At 46.4% G+C, this 19,059-nt stretch overlaps 1 protein-coding gene across 1 annotated transcript in view; it reads right to left on the bottom strand.

The window, feature by feature from the left end:
- Window positions 1-19,059, bottom strand: part of LOC137519355 (polycystin-1-like protein 1) — a 705,387-nt gene that overhangs the window by 422,188 nt on the left and 264,140 nt on the right. Inside the window, exon 6 of the mRNA XM_068238307.1 lies at window positions 7,272-7,514. Coding sequence (XP_068094408.1) covers window positions 7,272-7,514 — 243 coding nt within the window. The remainder of the gene's footprint in view (window positions 1-7,271; window positions 7,515-19,059) is intronic.

The following is a 19,059-nucleotide window of genomic DNA, read 5'->3' as shown; positions in this document are numbered from 1 at the left end:
TGAATTATGGACTACTGTGAAATGAGATATCAAAAGCTCATTAATGGACATGTCTCTGGGTTTCTGCAGGACAGGCTACAGGCAGGAAGGTCACCTAATTATTTTACGATGCGTTCCTGTATCCTGCTTCTTATCAGAAGTTCTTTGTAGTAGGAACCAGTGACTCTGCCATCATGGTTTATGGACCCCTAGCTAGGCAGAATAAACACCACACCATTTCCTCTAATGTGTGGATGGCTTGGACATGCAGAATAATTTCTTGTCCATGTAGCTTCTTAAGTACATCTGATTATCTGATTCTTGAGCTATGTGAATGGCTCTGGTTTTAGGGTTTTATTGGGGATCTCAGGAAGTATAAACAAGCACTCACATCCCCCATTGCAGGGGTGGTGAGCTGGAAGAGCCCTGATTTTCTAAAAGCCAGGCAAATGAATTAAAGGGGTACTCCAGATCATATTTTGTGCGCATTTTTGTATGATTGCGTGGAAGGCGCAATCCGCAGGTGAATCCGTACGTCACACACCCCTCTCTGCGTCCTTCCTGTGTGGCCATGATGACATTATTGCACTGCTAGGAAAGGCCGCATGGACGCCTGATGGAAGACAGTGCCAGCCCCACAGAGAAGGGCGCAATATGGCAGCTGCAAAAGAACTCTTCCGAGTTGCTACTATATAAAAAAGGTTGGACGTCCACGACCACACAGAAGCTCAATTCCCCCTCTGCAATAATATGATGGTAATCCTCCAGATAACACTCACCCTCTCGTGAGTCAAATAAAATAAATAACGCGAGCCGTTCCTTAAGGTGTTTCATTCACAGAAACACAGATGAATTGAACTAACAGTAGTCGATAACTAACTAGAGTGACAAACAGTGACACTAAAAGACTGTCTGTCACACAATCAATACAGGCAGACGCAGCAGTTAGATATAATCAAACAGATGCTGGCCTGCCTGCTAAGTAACTAGTACTGCAGCTGCTAAATCAACTAACAGTACAAATGAACTAACTGCACAACAACTAACTTAATCCCTAACCTAACTATTATTATTATTATTTATTGTATTTATAAAGCGCCAACATATTACGCAGCGCTGAAACTACAGACTACAGACTAGTAGGCTAAGGCTACCTAGGCTAGTAGGCCTAGCCTGCACACAGACCTAACACTAGCCTAGCACAGTACAGTATATACACTACACTAGCTGACTGAACTATAACACTCAAATCAATATCTATCTAAATCAATACAATATATGTGTTTAGAATGTAAACTGCTGGGTTTAACAGTAGAAAAGATGCTCTCAGTACCACAAGTCAAAGCAAGGACGAGATCCGCAAGATGGCCGCCGCTTTATATAGAGGAGGGGAGGGCCAGGCTCCCCTCCTCTGATTGGTTGTTAGGGCCTCAGCTGGGGGCCTTCTGATTGGCCCAACGACGTCATCCCATGGATACCACCCGTCATCCGGATTAGTGATCACGGGTTTAACCCGTGATCTTGACCAAATTCAAATGTAATCACTGGTGCATTTAAATTCAGATCCGTGATCGATCACGGGATCCGAATACCAAGCTCGTGACCGGGAAAAAATGCTCGTGATCACGAGCTTGTGATGAGCAAGCCTGCTTCTGGTAAGTTCGTAGCATTACCGCCAGTTTGTGCTTATACTGAGGATCTAGTAGCATTGCCACCCAGAACAGGTCCTTCTTTTTATACGGGGATCCTTCAGCAGGCAGGACAGCATGAAAGACCACATTTGCACAAGGTTGGATGCCGAGGTAGCCATATTCTGTTCCTCATCCTCACTGATGTCATAGAAGGTCTCCTCCCCAGCCACGTACTATACCAAGGGTCCCCGGAGGAGACTTTCAATGACATCAGTGAAGACAAGGAACAAGAGTTGGAACAAAGCCACCTTTCTCCTCTGACTTATCTTCTTCAGACATCTTCTTCAGACTCCTTTCTCTGTATTGCCGCAGGTACAGAAGGTGGAAACAAGGCTGCTTCTGGTGGTGATGGCGACCACAACGATTCTTCTTCCTGGTCACGCTGATCCACGGCCTGATCCAGCACTCTTCGCAAGGCACACTCCAAGAAGAAAGAGTATGGTATAAGGTCACTGATGGTGCCTTCAGTGTAACTAACTAGGTTTGTCACCTCAAAAGGACGCATGAGCCTGTGGCATTGTGCATGAGCATCCAGAAATGTGTCAAATAAATTGCCAGCTCCGCAGAGCCTGTCCTAGCACCCAGGTTATACAGATACTTATTGATGGCTGGTTCTTGTTGCAGTGACTCGGAGACATCGGCTTCTTCCGCTAAAAAATGTCCTTTACAGAAACCTGACTGTGGGCAGATGAGCAGGAACTGTTTATGGTGACAGGCAGAGTGGAGGGTGGTTGAGAAGGGTCAAGGACAGCAGAGGTTGATGTGGCTGAAGAAGATGGACCAGAAGGGGGGTCATTTTGACTGTGTGCTGTTTATCCTCATGTGTTGCTCCCATTGTTGTTTGTGCTTGGAGCTCAGGTGCCTTCGCAAAACTGTTGTTCATAGGTGGGAAGTGGTCTTCCCACGACTCAGAATCTTGTGGCACACATTGCAAAAGGCATTGCTGTTGTCCAAGACACACACACAAAAATGCCACACTGGTTATATAGGCTGTTTGCCCATATGCCACAATAGTCCCGATTTGGGCAGGACTATCCCGGTTTACGCCCCCTTGTCCCGGATCCTGCATGTCAAATCCCGCTTTCATTCTCCCTCCCTGACTTTCTCTCTCCCTCTCCTTACAACCAACAACACTGTGCAGCCTGCTCCTCCTCTCTCCTCATCCTTCCCGATGCTCTGTGAGCCTAATAGTTTCACTCTCAGAACTCTGTGATAGCCGTGCCCCCAGAGGTCCGTGATAGCTCCACCCCAGAGAAACATGATAGTCCCGCCCCCGACTGCTATCCAGCTCACAGACCTCTGTGTAATCTCATCCCCACACTTTGCTGCAGCCCGCCCCAGATCTCAGTGCAGCACTGTAGTTTCCTGCTTGTGTGAGAGCACATGGGCTAGAAGGAGAGAGCGTGAAGATATGATGATAGGCTGCTTCCTTGGCTCAAGCCACTCCCCTCAGAGAGGATAATGGAGAAGAGTGAGATTTGAATGGTAAGTGGCTGATCAGTGGCTAGTTAATGCCCCTCTTGTACCTCCAGCCAGCCTTCACTTTTTCCCTCCAAAAATATATGAGCTGTGCTCTTTATGCTCTCCAAGTGACTTAAGTTAGCCCTCACTCAACCCATATGTCCTGTTCTGGAGGTAACACTGCCATATTATGTGCTGTTTTGGAGGTCACGCTGCCATATTATATGTGGTTTTGTGGATTTGTGTGTTTGAAGGTCACTGTCTACCAATGTTTTCAAAAGTAGGGGTATGGCTTAAGGCTGCACAGGGGTGTGGCATAAGTGTCCATCTTTCTTATCTTCAAAAGTTGGGAGGTATTGGTTTGCCAGTGCCACTAGCTCCTTGCGACGAGCTCCCTCTGCTTCCAACTCTTCTCCTCCTCGTCCTTTCTGTCTCCCCATCTAAACTATCCACCTCCTCATCTATTCTTATGGGCACCCACGTCACATCCATGGACACATCATCATCATCATCATCATCAACTGCTTTACTTGTATCTGACAACTCACAATAGGCAGAAGCAGCAGGTACATCATCAAGACACTTTACGTCCATGTGTGTAATGCTGCCTGACTGAGACATATCAGGTGTAACATCCGTATACTATCTACATCATCTAATGCTTGTGCATCACTAATTTCCTCAAACTGATGTGTAAATAACTACGCTGACACATCAGGAGAAGCGGCTGTCACTGTGATGCTAGTGGTGGTTGTGTTGCGCGAGTCGTAAGTAGTGGGATGCTCGAATCCAGGGGCATCTCTAGCCATTTTGTCACTCCAGGCGAGAAAACTTGTGGCGCCCTCCCCAACCCCGTGTGGTGCCCCTGATGAAAATAATCGTAACACAGCAACGCTTCACCGTAAAATAATCGTAACGCAACAATGTTTCACCATGTGTTAAAAGTAATGCTGCAATCTTTAAAAAGAAAATATTCATAACGCAGCAATGATTCACTTAAAATAATCGGAATGTGGCAATCTTTCACCAGAAAATAACCATAATGCAGCAATGATTCACCATAAAATAATCATAACCCAGCAATGATTCACCATAAAATAATTGTAACGCAGCAATGATTCACCATAAAATAATCGTAATGTGGGCAGCGTTCAGCATAAAATAATCGTAATGTGGGCAGCGTTCACCATAAAATAATCTTAATGTGGCCAGCGTTCACCAGAAAATAATCGTAATGCAGCCCGCGTTCACCATAAAATAATCGTAATGTGGGCAGCGGTCACCAGAAAATAATCGTAATGTGACCAGCGTTCACCAGAAAATAATCGTAATGTGGGCAGCGTTCACCAGAAAATAATCGTAATGTGGCCAGCGTTTACCAGGAAATTATGCTAATGTGGGCAGCGTTCACTAGAAAATAATTGTAATGTGGCCAGCGTTCACCAGGAAATGATGCTAATGTGGGCAGCGTTCACCAGGAAATTATGCTAATGTGGGCAGCGTTCACCAGGAAATTATGCTAATGTGGGCAGCATTTCAATAAAAATGTATAATCACCTTTACAAACAAAAGCATTTACTCACCTGCATTTACTCCCTGCGCGCAGACTCCCCCGACGGTCTGCAGCAGCGCAGCCAGCCTGTGAAAGTCCCATGCTTACCTACAGAGCAGGGCTTTGGGAAGATGGTGCCTGAAGCCCTGTAATGGAGACACAAATAGTCTCCAGTACAGGGCTTCGGACGCCATCTTGCCGTAGCCCTGCTCTGCCTACCGGAAGACTGCAGGCTGGAGCAGGGAGCTGCAGGGATGAACTGGGTTCATCACAGTGGTCTCACAGTTTGGCGGGGGAAGGTGGGCACTCCCCCCCCCCCCCCCCCGTGGTGGCGCCCTTCCCCCACCCAGCGATCCAGGCCACCGCCTGTCCTTGCCTGGTGGCTGGGACACCTCTTCCCGAATCAGAGCTGGAGGACTATGGTGTGTCAAGATCCCAAGAGGAAGCGGTAGAAGATGGGGTGTGCTGTTGTGTAAGCCAGTCAACTACTTCCTCAGCATTTTCGGAGTTCAGGGTATGTGGCCCCTTGAACATTGGACATTTTTCTATTGCCACTGTAATTCACACCAGCACGTCAATTAAATATTTTCCCAATATTGAAATTTCCACAAATATACCCTGCCAGTGAGGAGGAACTTATTCACTTCACACAGGTCTGCGATATAGCAATATCAAAAGAGAACAAAAACAGCACTTATGATCGGGTGTACTGTACAAGCTACTGTACCAGCAACACTAGCAGTGTGTGCACACCTGTGTTGTGCAGCTAAAGTCACTTCACTGAACAGTCATTGGACGCAGAGATCTGTGCTATAACAATATCAAAAGAGAACAAAAATAGCACTTATGATGGGGCCTAATGTGCAAGCTACTTTACCAGCAGTACTAGTAGTGTGTGCACACCTGTGTTGTGCAGCTTAAGTCACTGCACTGGAAAGTCACTGGACGCAGAGATTGTGTGCATGAAAAAAGGCCGCCGTGAAAAAAGGGGTCCAGCTGGATAACGAAATGGCGCCAGTGGATAACGAAATCTGATAACGATAAACATTGTTGTCAAACTTGGTTAACAATAAATACCATTGTAAAGACAGACAGGAAAAAATAATGAAACAATATTAACATTAAAAATCATTACATAATTCAACAATACAGCTTAACCCAACCTTACTCTCACACAGAACCTTCCCCTGATGCCTAAAAACTAACCACTCCCCTGGTGGTGCCTAGCTCACTACTCCCTCTGCAGAAACACCCTTTTACACATAGAAACAATATTATCTTTGATAACGTACAATCTGTACATACAAACATAATAATATGACAAAAACTATAACATTGCAAGCTTCTAAAATGATAACATACTTCAAAAACCGTAATGGTCTAATGTTAATGATATTTATCGCAGTACCCTTTTTCTGCTTTTTTCACCGTATTAACAATAATTGCATTAGAGTCTATGGCAGCGCCCTTTTCATCCACCCTCAGCTGGTGCCTTATTTCCTGATACCCAGAGATCTATGATATAACAATATCAAAACAGAACAAAAATAGCACTTATGATGGGGTGTGTTGTGCAAGCTACTGTACCAGCAGCACTAGCAGTGTGCACAGTGCACACCTGTATCAGTACACTGTGGACAGTGAGACACACAGAACTGTGATAGCACAATAGTAAGAAAAACTATGTTCCAGTACCAGCCCTTAGAGGGGCTCTTTGGGTGCTCAGGACACTGTATTAACAGCAAGAAAGGCAGTGGGGACACATAACAGAGGCCTATCGCTTTCCGTATTTGCAGATAGCTCTCTCCCTGCACTCACTCACAGCCCAGCTACTGGCAGACTGTAAAATGGCTGCTGTGCTGGCGTTTTTATAGGGGGGAGGTGTGGTTCAGGAGGGAATGCTAGCTGATTGGCTGCCATGTGCCTGCAGACTCTGGAGTGAGGCAGTCAAAGTTTGGCTCCCTGATTATGTATAGAGAGCAGGTCAAATACGTCACGTATTCACCTGAGGAGGCAGGCACGAACAACCGTTCTTCGCCGTGAACTATTCACCAGTCTCTAATCAGCACAAGTATCACAAGAGGATGGAGAGGCATCATAGGTAAGACACGCAGGCAGAACAATTAGAAAGCCAACTCGTGTGAACAATTATGTTTAATGTGTAAACTCTCAAGGCAGATCAGTATAGCTAGAGTTTTGTTGGATTTTTACATATACTGTGTTTACCTTTCGAAAGTTAAAAGAGAATCGATTTTGCAATATGCTTTATTGGAGTTTAGCTGATAGATGTCTCACTACTGTTATTAAGGATATTGTTTTGTAAAACTTGTTGGCTGTGTGGCGGGGTCACATGTTACTATGTTGAGCTTTATTAAATCTAATTATAATCTGTCTGCAAATAGGAGCAACCTAACATAACAAAAATGGCATCCATCCAATAAAACATACCACTTTGCCCACACACTACAATGCTCCAAACAGAAGATACAACTTATATTCACAATTAATACATTACAAATGTATTCATTGCTGACCATCATTCTAAAGAGTGTGTTAATTACATTTATATAAGATGTTGAAAAACCTACCTCAGATGGTTTGGCATGAGAAATATAAAGCTTTTTCTTGAAATACATCAGGTAACTTATATAACATGGCATAGATGAAGTATTCTGTACTGTGCACAGTTTGTCCAGTAATTTTGGCAGATGTACCATTGAAGGACCAATTGTTTGATTGTAGCTTTGACAGTTTTCAAGCATGCTGCTCCGAAGTTCCAAGAAACTTGTGCTAAGATTAAACTGGTGTTCACTGTTTAAAGTTATGTACTCCTTTAAAATAGAATGTTGAAAAAAAAAATTATGAATGAACGATAATGTTATACAACCATAATTTTGTATAGTCCTCTAAAAGCAGGCATTTGTAGTGGAGAGGCATGGAGGGCAAAGGAAGTTGATGTCAGAGTGATTTGCTTTTGAAAAAGGATTGACATCCCCCTCCCTCAACACAAATCCTTGGGTGTTTTTTTAAGCGACTGCACAGCCCATGGATATGTGCAAGAGGGAAAAGACATCCCAAAAGTTTAGGGGAGGCATACAAAAGTTGAGTTTTCATGTACAGCATTTTCACCCATACACTGGATAACAACTCCTCATGGACATTTATGTCATAAAAACTACACAAACTCACACTTAAAAAGCACTTAGCGCTAGCATTTTGTGCGGGTGATTTTACCGCGATTAGCATGGTAAAATCACTGTCCACTTCCACGATTCAGAGTGATTGTGATCAGCGCTTTATTAAGCACTTTACCGGGATTCATGGTAAAAATGCTGCAGGTAACACGTTTTGCGATTGGCGCTAATCACAAAACACCTGCGATCTGCGCCAATCGCGGCAGTGAGATCACTGCTATAGATTAGAATAGCACTAGTGCTTTGAAAAGTGCTAGCGCTTTGGAGATTAGCGAGAATCACCCGCTAATCGCCCTAGTGTAAATGGGCCCCTACAAAACATATATGAATACAGACACACACACCATGGGCTCGATTCACAAAGCGGTGCTAACCCAGTTAGAGACTTTAGGCATGATAACCATTGCACCACGCTGGTGAAAAGCCAGTTTAGGTGTGATAAGTTTAGGCATGATAAGTTTAGGTGTGATAAGTTTAGGCATGATAAGTTTAGATAAGTTTAGATCGCTTGCAAAGTCCCGCACGCAAAGCAGCGCCATTAAACTTTATACGAAGTGCACCAGACTTTGCTAGCATAAAACTTTTGATCAGCTGTGCACTGCGGTGATAACACAGTTGGCACTTAAATTTATCATGCCTAAACTTATCACACCTAAACTTATCATGCCTAAACTTATCACACCTAAACTTATCACACCTAAACTTATCATGCCTAAACTGAGTTTAGGCATGATAAAGGGCTTTTCACCAGCGTGCTAACTGTTAGCACCGCTTCGTGAATCAGGCCCCAAGAGAGAGAGAGATAGACACACACACACCCCACTCCCATAATGATCTAAGTCAGTGATGGCTAACCTTGGCACTCCAGGTGTGGTGGAACAAACAAGTCGCATGAGGCTTTGCAATAATCTGACAGCTCTAAGCATAACTCGAGGAAGCAGAGGCATGACGGGATTTGTCGTTTTGTCACATGTGGAGTGCCAAGGTTAGCCATCACTGATCTAAGTGCAGCACAGACAATGCAAGTCCCATCCCCCCCCCCCCCCCACACACACACACATAACGATCTAAGTGCAGCACAGACAATGCAAATCCAATTTCCCCTCCTCCACCCTCCACGCACTCAAGGATCTAATTGCGGCACAGAAAATGCAAGTCCAATCTCTCCTCCTCCACTCACATAACTCAGTGCAGCACAGACAATGCAAGTCCTATTTCCCCTCCCCTACCCTCCACACACAACAATCTAAGTGCAGCACAGACAATGCAAGTCCAATCTCCCCTCCTCCACAAACATAATGATTAAATGCAGCACAGGAGTACATAATTTAAGGGCACCCGGAAATTTGGGCACGTAGTTATGGGCAATAGTAAAGTATTGTTATGAAATACCGGTATTTTACCATAAAAAAGTAAAATATCGATATCAATTAAAGCCCGATATTTTACTATGGCCAAACCAAAACATACTCTCACACAGAGCCCTCCTCCCTGGTGCCTAACCCTAACCGACCCCCCATGCCTAAAATTCACCCCAACCCAACCACACAAACTACCTGCCTTATGCCTAAAACTAACCCCTGCAACCCACACACACTACCTGGCTAATACTAACCCCCCCACCCGCTAACGCTACCTACCTAATCCATAAACCTAACCCCCCACCCACACACACTACCTACCTAATCCGTAAAATTAACCTCCCCACCCACCCACACACACTACCTACCTAACCCCTAAAACTAACCCACCATCCGCACAAACTACCTAGCTAATGTTCCAAACTCCCCTCCACCACGCACATAATCTAAGTCAGGGTTGGACCGAGGCAGAGGGGAGAGAGGCTCCAGCCTCGGGGCGCAGTGTAGAAGGGGGGCGCACAACTCATTCAGCTATCATTCCCCTATTGTGTTTGAAGCAAAGAGAAATAAGAAAAAGGGATACATAGCAGTGACTGCAAGCAGGCACTAGAGATTAAGGAGTTGGAGGTATGGGGTCCCTGGGGCATCTCTTACTCTAATAGCAAAAGGAATGTAACGGGTGGGGTGCATTTTGGTGTCTCAGCCTTGGGTGCTGGAGGACCTTGGCCCGCCTCTGATCTAAGTGCAGCACAGACAACGCAAGTCCAATCTCCTTATCAGTAGCGTAGCTAGAGATTATAGGGCACCATAGCAAAACTTTCATGGGGTCCTCAGATGTAGGCAGTGACACCTGCTCCTACCCTATGGATGTGAGTTAATTGAGCAATTTACATTCTCATGTAATCTACACTGCATATAGTCCATGGGCACTGAGATAAAGCCAGAGGGTGGGGGAACACAAGAAAGTTAATAGTAAATACATCAAGTACCCCCTGTGCTCCAGGGCCCCATAGCGTCTGCTATGGCTATTGCTATGCCCCTGCTCCCTACTCTCCAGCCAATAGGGCTCTATTCACAAAGTATTACCGCATTTGGTAATGCTGAATACAGCTGATTTTATTGCTCACCTTCCCAAATTACAATTCACTAAACTGATTACTGAACAGAAAATTAATATCACCGACTATTGATGTAAATTACCGACTTGTGCGGTAATTGCCTCAACAAATGTCAAGAAATTGCAATTCACAAAGATTTCAAAAGGGCAAAAGTTTTCTCCAGCAGATCAGGGGAAGGTGACAATTTTGAGGGCTTTTCTGTCTCCCTTTAGATGTGAAAGTCTGTATTCTGGCATGCAGAAGAGCTCACCTGCAGCACATCTAAAGGATTGACCGGATACACTGCAGACAAAAACCTCTGAGTCATACGTGCAGCTCCCTGCCTGCCTGCCCGCCGGCTGGTAAGTGCCACTCACCAAGCAAGGCTTAATGAATTGAGGCATGTTTGTTCAGTAAATTACCAAATTTCTGCCTTATGCAGAAAAACTTCAGTGAATTTGGAAAAAAAAAGTGTAAAATACCAAATGAGGTATTTTACTGAACAAAATGATTTTACCGAACTGCCCTTTGTGAATAGAGCCCATTATAATCTCAATGCAGCACAGGCAATGCAAGTCTAATTATTTCCTCTCCCCTACCCTCCGCACACATAATGATCTCAGCGCAGCAGAGACAATGTAAGCAGGGATGCTCTTCCGGATTCCGGACATCCGGGTAACCCGAATATTTGAACTTTTTTCAGGTATCCGATTCGGATTCTGGATTTCTGTGCAAATCCGGATAGCTATCTGCGGATATTTGGTCGCATACCCGGATATCCGTCGGATATCCGAATCCGAATACTGTAACTAAGGAGATGACGTCATTGAGCCAATCAGAGGGCTCCCAGCAGAAGCCCTAGCAACCAATCACAATCTGAGGGCTGGTGCACACCGAGCGGCTTTTTGGGCGTTTTCAGATCCGCTTGCGGCTGCGGATCTGCTTGGTCAATGTATCTCAATGGGGTGGTGCACACCAGAGCGGGAGGCGTTTTGCAGAAACGAAAAATGCCTGGGTGAGGCATTTTTTGGATTGCGGATGCGTTTCTGCCTCAATGTTAAGTATAGGAAAAACGCAAACCGCTCTGAAAAACGGCACTTCAGAGCGGTTTGCCAGGCGGTTTTTGTTACAGTAGCTGTTCAGTAACAGCTTTACTGTAACAATACAGGAAATCTACTACACCAAAACCGCTAGACAAAACCGCAAAACGCTAGCTGAAACGCTACAGAAAAAGAAGAAAAAGCGTTTCAAAATCTGCTAGCATTTTGCGGATCTGCTAGCGGGTTTTGGTGTGCACCAGCCCTCAGAGAGAGACACTCCAGTGCTGTTTGGCAAAAGAAAGTGCATTGTATTGTGTTAAACCCAGTGTCAGCCTGCAGCAGCTCTGCTAGTTAGGTGTCTGTGTGTGTGCTGTTTGTGCACACAGGTCAGGCCTGTGCTATTGCCTTAGCTACAGTATAGTTTAGGGCATAGGGATTACTGTATTATTGTGTAGTTATTTAGTACTGCACTGCTAGTTGTTAGAGTAGTACAGTGTCTGTGTTAGCTTACTAGTACAGATTACTGAATTTCTGCTGTGCTGCTGACTCTGAGTGTCAGTTTGTGTGACAGACCGTTAGTGTGCACAGTTGTGTTCTACTCTGCTGTCTGTCACTCCATGCAGATTCATTCAACTCCAACACCAATTACCCCGATTTCAATAAAGTGCAAGTACCCCACATCGATCTGGTGACATCATCATCACACAAACTTGCACTATGTCTGCTGGCACTGGCATCAGAAGAGAGGGAACATTGCTGGCATCGTGACCGCCAGCAGTTCTGCCGCACCAGTGTTCATTCCGCCACTAGCCACTAGCCATGGACGCACTGGACGCCCAGCTGATAGGGGGAGTCACGCTGCAGATGCGCAGCGTGTAGCGGCCATTTTTCAGCAGGGTCGGCGCCGCAAATTGGAGGAGAAAGACGCTGAGCCTGTGATGCAGCTGATGGTGGATGAGCAGGCCACCACCAGCTCTACAACAGACACCTCCATTCCTTGCCTGAGTAGTCAGCAGAAGAGGAGTTGGGGTCATCAACATCCCAGCAATTGTTTGAGGAGGGGGAGTATGATGCTGGTGATAATTATGATGATGATGATGAGATGAAGGACCGTGATTACCAACCACAGGAGGGGGATGTTGGCTCTGAGTCTGAAGAGGAGGAGGCATGTGTGGGTCTGGCACGGAGGATCAGCATCGCTGACATTGGCAGGAGCAGCAGTGGGCATGGAATGCGGGACCCACAGCCTGCTGCGTTATCTTCTGCCGCTACCACCAGCCACACCACTCAACCCCAGACCCCAACCACCGCAGGCCCAACCACCACAGGGAGAAAAAAAGCAGCCGCCCAATCAGGGCGTAAGGGAAAATTACAATCTCCAATCTGGCAGTTTTTTGATCTGCCCTCAGTGGACAGCAAGTTTGTCACTTGTAACGTGTGCCAGGTGAAGCTGATCAGAGGTTGCAACCCCTACAACTACGGCACCTCCAGCTTCATCAACCACCTGGCCAACAATCATCTTCATGAGCATGAGGAGTTCAAGAGGCTGAAGGGTGCTGGCAGTGTTCCGACCAAAAGCACCACCAGAACCCCCTTTGCCAGTGCCACTCCTGCCGACACTGAGGCCTGTTCAGGCAGCCAGTCTTCCTCAGTGGTCTTCTCTGCTCCCTCCTCCTCTTCGCATTCAATCAAAACACGCCAACAGCCCCTTTTGAGGGAGTCCTTTGTGGTCAGGGCTCAGCCTCCCAGCAGCCGTTGCATCCGCCAGCTGAACGGCCTGCTTGCACGGGCCATGTCTTCACAGCTCCTCCCGTACTCCTTTGAGCAGGAGGGGAGAGACATGCGTGCGCTCCTGCAGAGCGCATCGCTGGATTGGCCAATACCCAGCCAGCACTACTTCTCATGCACGGCCATCCCAGCACTGCACCACTTTGCGATGGCCAACGTTGAGCGTGGGCTGGATCATGCAGTGGGTGAGCGGGTCCATGTGACCATGGACTCCTGGAGCAGCAGGTTCGGAACAGGCCGCTATCTGTCCTTCCCGGAGCACTGGGTCAGTTTGGTGGAAGGGGGTGAGGAGGGGACAGCAGCATCGGGCACAGCAGCAATCCAGTGGGTGGGGCCACCCCGCAGCAGGGTCAGGGAAAGTGCAGCATGCTCCTGTGGTCTGGTTCCACCCTCCGGCAAACCAGCCACTGCCAAACGCCCCAGCCTCAGTAGCAGTGTGAAGGCCCGTCACTGCCAAGCGCTGCTGGAGATGGTCAGCCTGGGGAAGCACAGACTGACGGCAGACAGGGCCAGATTTCTGCAAAGGCCAGAAAGGCCACGGCCTAGGGCGGAAAAAAATCAGAAAGGTAAAAGGGCGGCAGGACCTGAGAGAGATAAGAGGCTGCATGTCAAAATAAATAATTTCTCCTGCTCCGAAGCGCCCCGGCTTTGCTGCACACACAGTCAAAATTCCAGAGCTCCGTGTATTTTACTTACTTCGTGGTGTGCGATGAGACAGTGCTATCTTCTGAACATACAAGCTTCAGTTTATTGCCAGGGGTGAGAGAAACATGGATCACAATGTAGACACAATTTCTGATCCAGTAAACATTTTAACAGAATTATTTCCACTTTACAACTCAAGCTGGGCTAAACAATGTATTGCTGGTCAGACTCTGTTAATGACTTGAGCCATTCCTTCTCCTCTCTCCCCCTGGATTGTAAATCTTAAACAGAAAGATAAGGGTTTGTTTTTCCTTAGAGAGATTTATGGCAGCTCCTTCTAAGCTAAATCTTAACCCCTTGCTGGCTCATTTTAAAGGCAGCAGTAGTCTAGTATGAGATAGACAACTTCTCTATAATTATAATTGCAAATGTACTGTTGTATACTTTTGTATTGTTACATTCTGTTTTGTATACCAAAAGTAATAACATACACTAAAAATTAAAAAAATATATATATTTGTACCGTGTTGGCAAACAGTAAAAAAACACCTGTAAAAGAAACAGTATAATAAATACTATAAAATAAATGCAACAGATCTGTGATTACAGAAGAGCAGAGAGGGAGATAAACGCCGCTCTGCTACTTCATGCCTGGTACACACCATGCAATTTACCATCAGATAGATGGGTTCGAATTTATTATTTCTGACAGGTCTAATCTGATTCTGATCATTTTTCTAATCGACTTTGTATAAGTGATCGGAAAATCGATTCAACCCATCTATCTGGTGCGTACCAGGCATTAGATCAATATGAAGAAAAAAAAAGCGGGGCACCACTCCTTAAAAGTCCCTTTATTCCGGTGGGGAAGACAGCAGGTACATGCAGTGGGGGTATCGAGTGCCTGACAGCTGTTTCGCTGGTTTAAACCAGCTTCTTCAGAGGCAGTATGTAGGTACATACTGCCTCTGAAGAAGCTGGTTTAAACCAGCGAAACAGCTGTCAGGCACTCGATACCCCCACTGCATGTACCTGCTGTCTTCCCCACCGGAATAAAGGGACTTTTAAGGAGTGGTGCCCCGCTTTTTTTTTTCTTCATATTGATTGGATGGCAAAGCTTTTTGGATGAGCACGCTCTGCATTCTGGTCCCAGTCCTGGTGTGTCTGCCCTGCTGCGTTTGGTGCCAGGTACTGTTTTCTTCTCCTTTAGTACCAGGCATTAGGGACTCACTGCTCTTACAGGAAAAACAATCAATCATTCATTTTTCAGAGAGAAAACATTCATAGGTATTCACGAGTCACTAAAACAGGCATTTCCTCCTGCAAACAAGTGATCGTTAGGGTGCATACACACATCAGACCATAGTCTTTGGCCACATACACACATCAGACTATAGTCTTTGGAAAATGAAAGATCACGGACCAATCTTACCACCCTTCATGTAGTATGAGAGCCATACCTACATAGTCTATTCTATGGAGCTGAACTCCCCATCAGATAAAAAATCTTTGCTGCACACACAGATGCTGTACAGACACAAAAGATCAGTATCTGCAAAAGTTCTGCTCCTGACAAAGATCCGTTCCTGCAAATTGCATTCATAGTCTATGACATCTGCAGATCCTCATACACACCTTGTTTAACTGACATTCATCTGCAGATCAGACAATCATCTGCAGATCTGAAAATCCATCCTGGTGGATCTGATCTGCAGATGAATGTCTGTTAAACAAGGTGTGTATGATGATCTGCAGATATCATAGACTATGAATGCATTTTGCAGGAACGGATCTTTTGCAGGAACAGATCTTTTGCAGATACTGATCTTTTGAATGTGTACAGCATCTTTGTGTGCAGCATCTTGCAAAGATTTCTGTCTGATGGGGAGTTCAGCTCCATAGAATAGACTGTGTAGAGTATGGCTCTCATACACACCTTGTTTAACAGACATTCATCTGCAGATCAGATCCACCAGGATGGATTTTCAGATCTGCAGATGATTGTCTGATCTGCAGATGAATGTCAGTTAAACAAGGTGTGTATGATGATCTGCAGATCTCATAGACTATGAATGCAATTTGCAGGAATGGATCTTTGGCAGTAACAGATCTTTTGCAGATACTGAGCTTTTGTGTCTGTACAGCATCTGTGTGTGCAGCATCTTGCAAAGATTTTTTTCTGATGGGGAGTTCAGCTCCATAGAATAGACTGTGTAGAGTATGGCTCTCATACTACATGGAAGGGGGTAAAATTGGTCTGTGATCTTTCATTTTCAAAAGACTATGGTCTGATGTGTGTATGTGGCCAAAGACTATGGTCTGATGTGTGTATGAGCCTTTAGTCAGGATGTTGGACAGAATATTGAGTGAAGGTGCATACACACATCAGACCATAGTCTTTGAAAAATGAAAGATCACAGACCAATTTTACCCCCTTCCATGTAGTATGAGAGCCATACCTACACAGTTTATTCTATGGAGCTGAACTCCCCATCAGATAGAAATCTTTGCAAGATGCTGCACACACAGATGCTGTACACATGCAACAGATCAGTATCTGCAAAAGATCTGTTCCTGCAAAAGATCCGTTCCTGCAAAATGCATTCATAGTCTGATATCTGCAGTTCCTCATACACACCTTGTTTAACAGACATTCATCTGCAGATCAGACAATCATCTGCAGATCTGAAGATCCATCCTGGTGGATCTGATCTGCAGATGAATGTTTGTTAAACAAGGTGTGTATGAGGATCTGCAGATATCATAGACTATGAATGCATTTTGCAGGAACGGATCTTTTGCAGGAACAGATCTTTTGCAGATACTGATCTTTTGAATGTGTACAGCATCTTTGTGTACAGCATCTTGCAAAGATTTCTATCTGATGGGGAGTTCAGCTCAATAGAATAGACTTTGTAGGTATGGCTCTCATACTACATGGAAGGGGGTAAAATTGGTCTGTGATCTTTCATTTTCCAAAGACTATGGTCTGATGTGTGTATGCACCCTAAGTGTGTGTGTGTGTGTGAGGGGGGGGGGGGCGGTTGGTGGTACCTGGCCTAGGGCACTGGGAAGTCCAAATCCGGCCCTGACGGCAGACCATGTCCTGGAAAAACTCCAAGAGCAGGAGAGGAGTTGGCTGACCCCCAGAGGCCTCAGAGTTGGAGAGGTTGTTTCCGACAATGAGGCCAACATTTTTGCTGCCATCCACCGGGGAGACCTCACCCACATCCCCTGTCTGGCCCACGTCCTGAACCTGGTGATGCAGAAATTTCTGAGCACCTACCAGGGGATGGACCCACTCAGCAGAAGGAGCTGAACCTGCCACAACACCGTCTCATCATAGATGTTCCAACACGGTGGAATTCCACTGTGGCCATGTTGGAACATCTGGTTGAACATAGGCAGGCTGTCAACCAATACCTAGCCAGAGCCACCGCGGACGCCACCGTGTTGGGATCTGGCACCACCCACCTCCCGGACATCATCCTGAATGCAGAGTGGGAAAAAATGCAGCTGGTGTGCTTGGTGCTGGCACCCTTCCTGGAGGCCGCCAACATGGTCAGCCGGAACCGTGCGAGTGGATGACCATGGTGTGCATGCTGGACAAGGCCCTCGATGCTCTGCTGGAAGTGGGAGAGGCAGGCTTGATCCAGCAGGAGCAGCAGCAGCAACCTTCACAGTCCACCTCTGTGCATCAGGAGGAGGAGGTTGAGGACTTGGAGGAGTTGGAGGTCCCTGACCTTGAAGATGAGGGGGCACAGCCGAGTGCAGCTGCAGTGGTGCGGTGGTGGAGATAGCAGGGGGAGGCTAAGGAATCAGAGGTGGAGGACAGCACTGGGGGTGATGATTCAGAGTATGTGTCAGCAGAGATGGCAGCCCTGTTCCCCATGGCAGCGCACATGCTGCAGTGCCTGCGCAGTGACCTAAGGGTCAAGCCAGGGGCGTAGCTAGAAATGACTGGGCCCCATAGCAAAAAAAATGTATGGGCCCCCCCCCCACGACCTTCCAACCCCACGGACCTCGGACCTCCCACCCAAACATTCCTCTAGGACCCTCCACTCCAACATTCCCACACCCCTCTAAGTACAGTATAAGTAGCCAGGTCTATAGGTGTCCCCAGGTTAGGTAGTAGTCAGGGGCGTAACTAGAAAATCACTGGGCCCCCTTGTGGCAACAGCAATTTAACCTAAATACTGTACAAACGTTTTAACTGATACATGAACATTATGGAAAATCCAAGTTGAAAATAAACTGTGAAGATAAACAATTTCATCCATCCTACTCCTGAAAAATAAATTCATTTTGTACAACCTCCCAGTTTTATTTTCTATTTTAAAAAGCTAAAAAAGTAGGTTTAATGCTATTGTCTCATATGATGATGATTCAGCTTTTCCCATAGTCTCGCAGTCATGTGACCCCCAACAAGACAAATTCAGCAATCATGAGGCTCCTATCAAGACAAATTCAGCAAAAATGAGGCCCCCAACATGACAAATTCAGCAATCGTGAGGCCCCCAACAAGACAAATTCAGCAATCATGAGGCCCCCAACAAATCATGAGGCTAGGGTGGCCATCCGTCCGGATTTCCACCGGACAGTCCGGTTTTTGCACCTGTGGTCCTCCGTCCGGCGGAAGGCAAGGGAGGACAGCCAAATGTCCTCCTTTTCGGCCCAATCTCCTCCATCTCCCTTAGTTCTAATCTCCCTAACGCTGGCGCTGCCTGTAACGCAGCGGCAGTGATGTCACACGTTACGTGTGACACGCAGACGTCGGCGCAGTGGGAACAGAGGCAGCCCGTCCATCACACTTGGCGGGGGGAGGAGCCGACCCAGCCACGCGCGACCCAGAGGCAGCCGCACCCATAGCTATGTAGCCACTAGCCACTGCCAGTCGCTCCGCCAGACTACTAGGCCCGCTAGTGCCTAAGCCTGCAGCAGCACTAGCAAGTGAGAACCTGCCATACTGCCGTGGTCACTTCACTTCAGGTCAGTCCAGTCCGCTCTGGTCAGTTGCATTTGTGGGGAAATCGTCTGCCAATAATGCATTTTGTGGGGAAATCTGCCTGCCAGTGAAATTGCATTTGTGGGGAAATCTGCCAGTGAGATTGCATTTGTGGGGAAATCTGCCAATGAGATTGCATTTGTGGGGAAATCTGCCAACGAGATTGCATTTGTGGGGAAATCTGCCAACGAGATTGCATTTGTGGGGAAATCTGCCAACGAGATTGCATTTGTGGGAAAATCTTCT

The sequence above is a fragment of the Hyperolius riggenbachi genome, chromosome 5, assembly GCF_040937935.1.
Source record: "Hyperolius riggenbachi isolate aHypRig1 chromosome 5, aHypRig1.pri, whole genome shotgun sequence".
Classification (NCBI taxonomy): Eukaryota; Metazoa; Chordata; class Amphibia; order Anura; family Hyperoliidae; genus Hyperolius; species Hyperolius riggenbachi.
The sequence above is the reverse complement of the archived record's forward strand: the minus strand, read 5'-3'. Positions and strand labels throughout refer to the sequence as shown.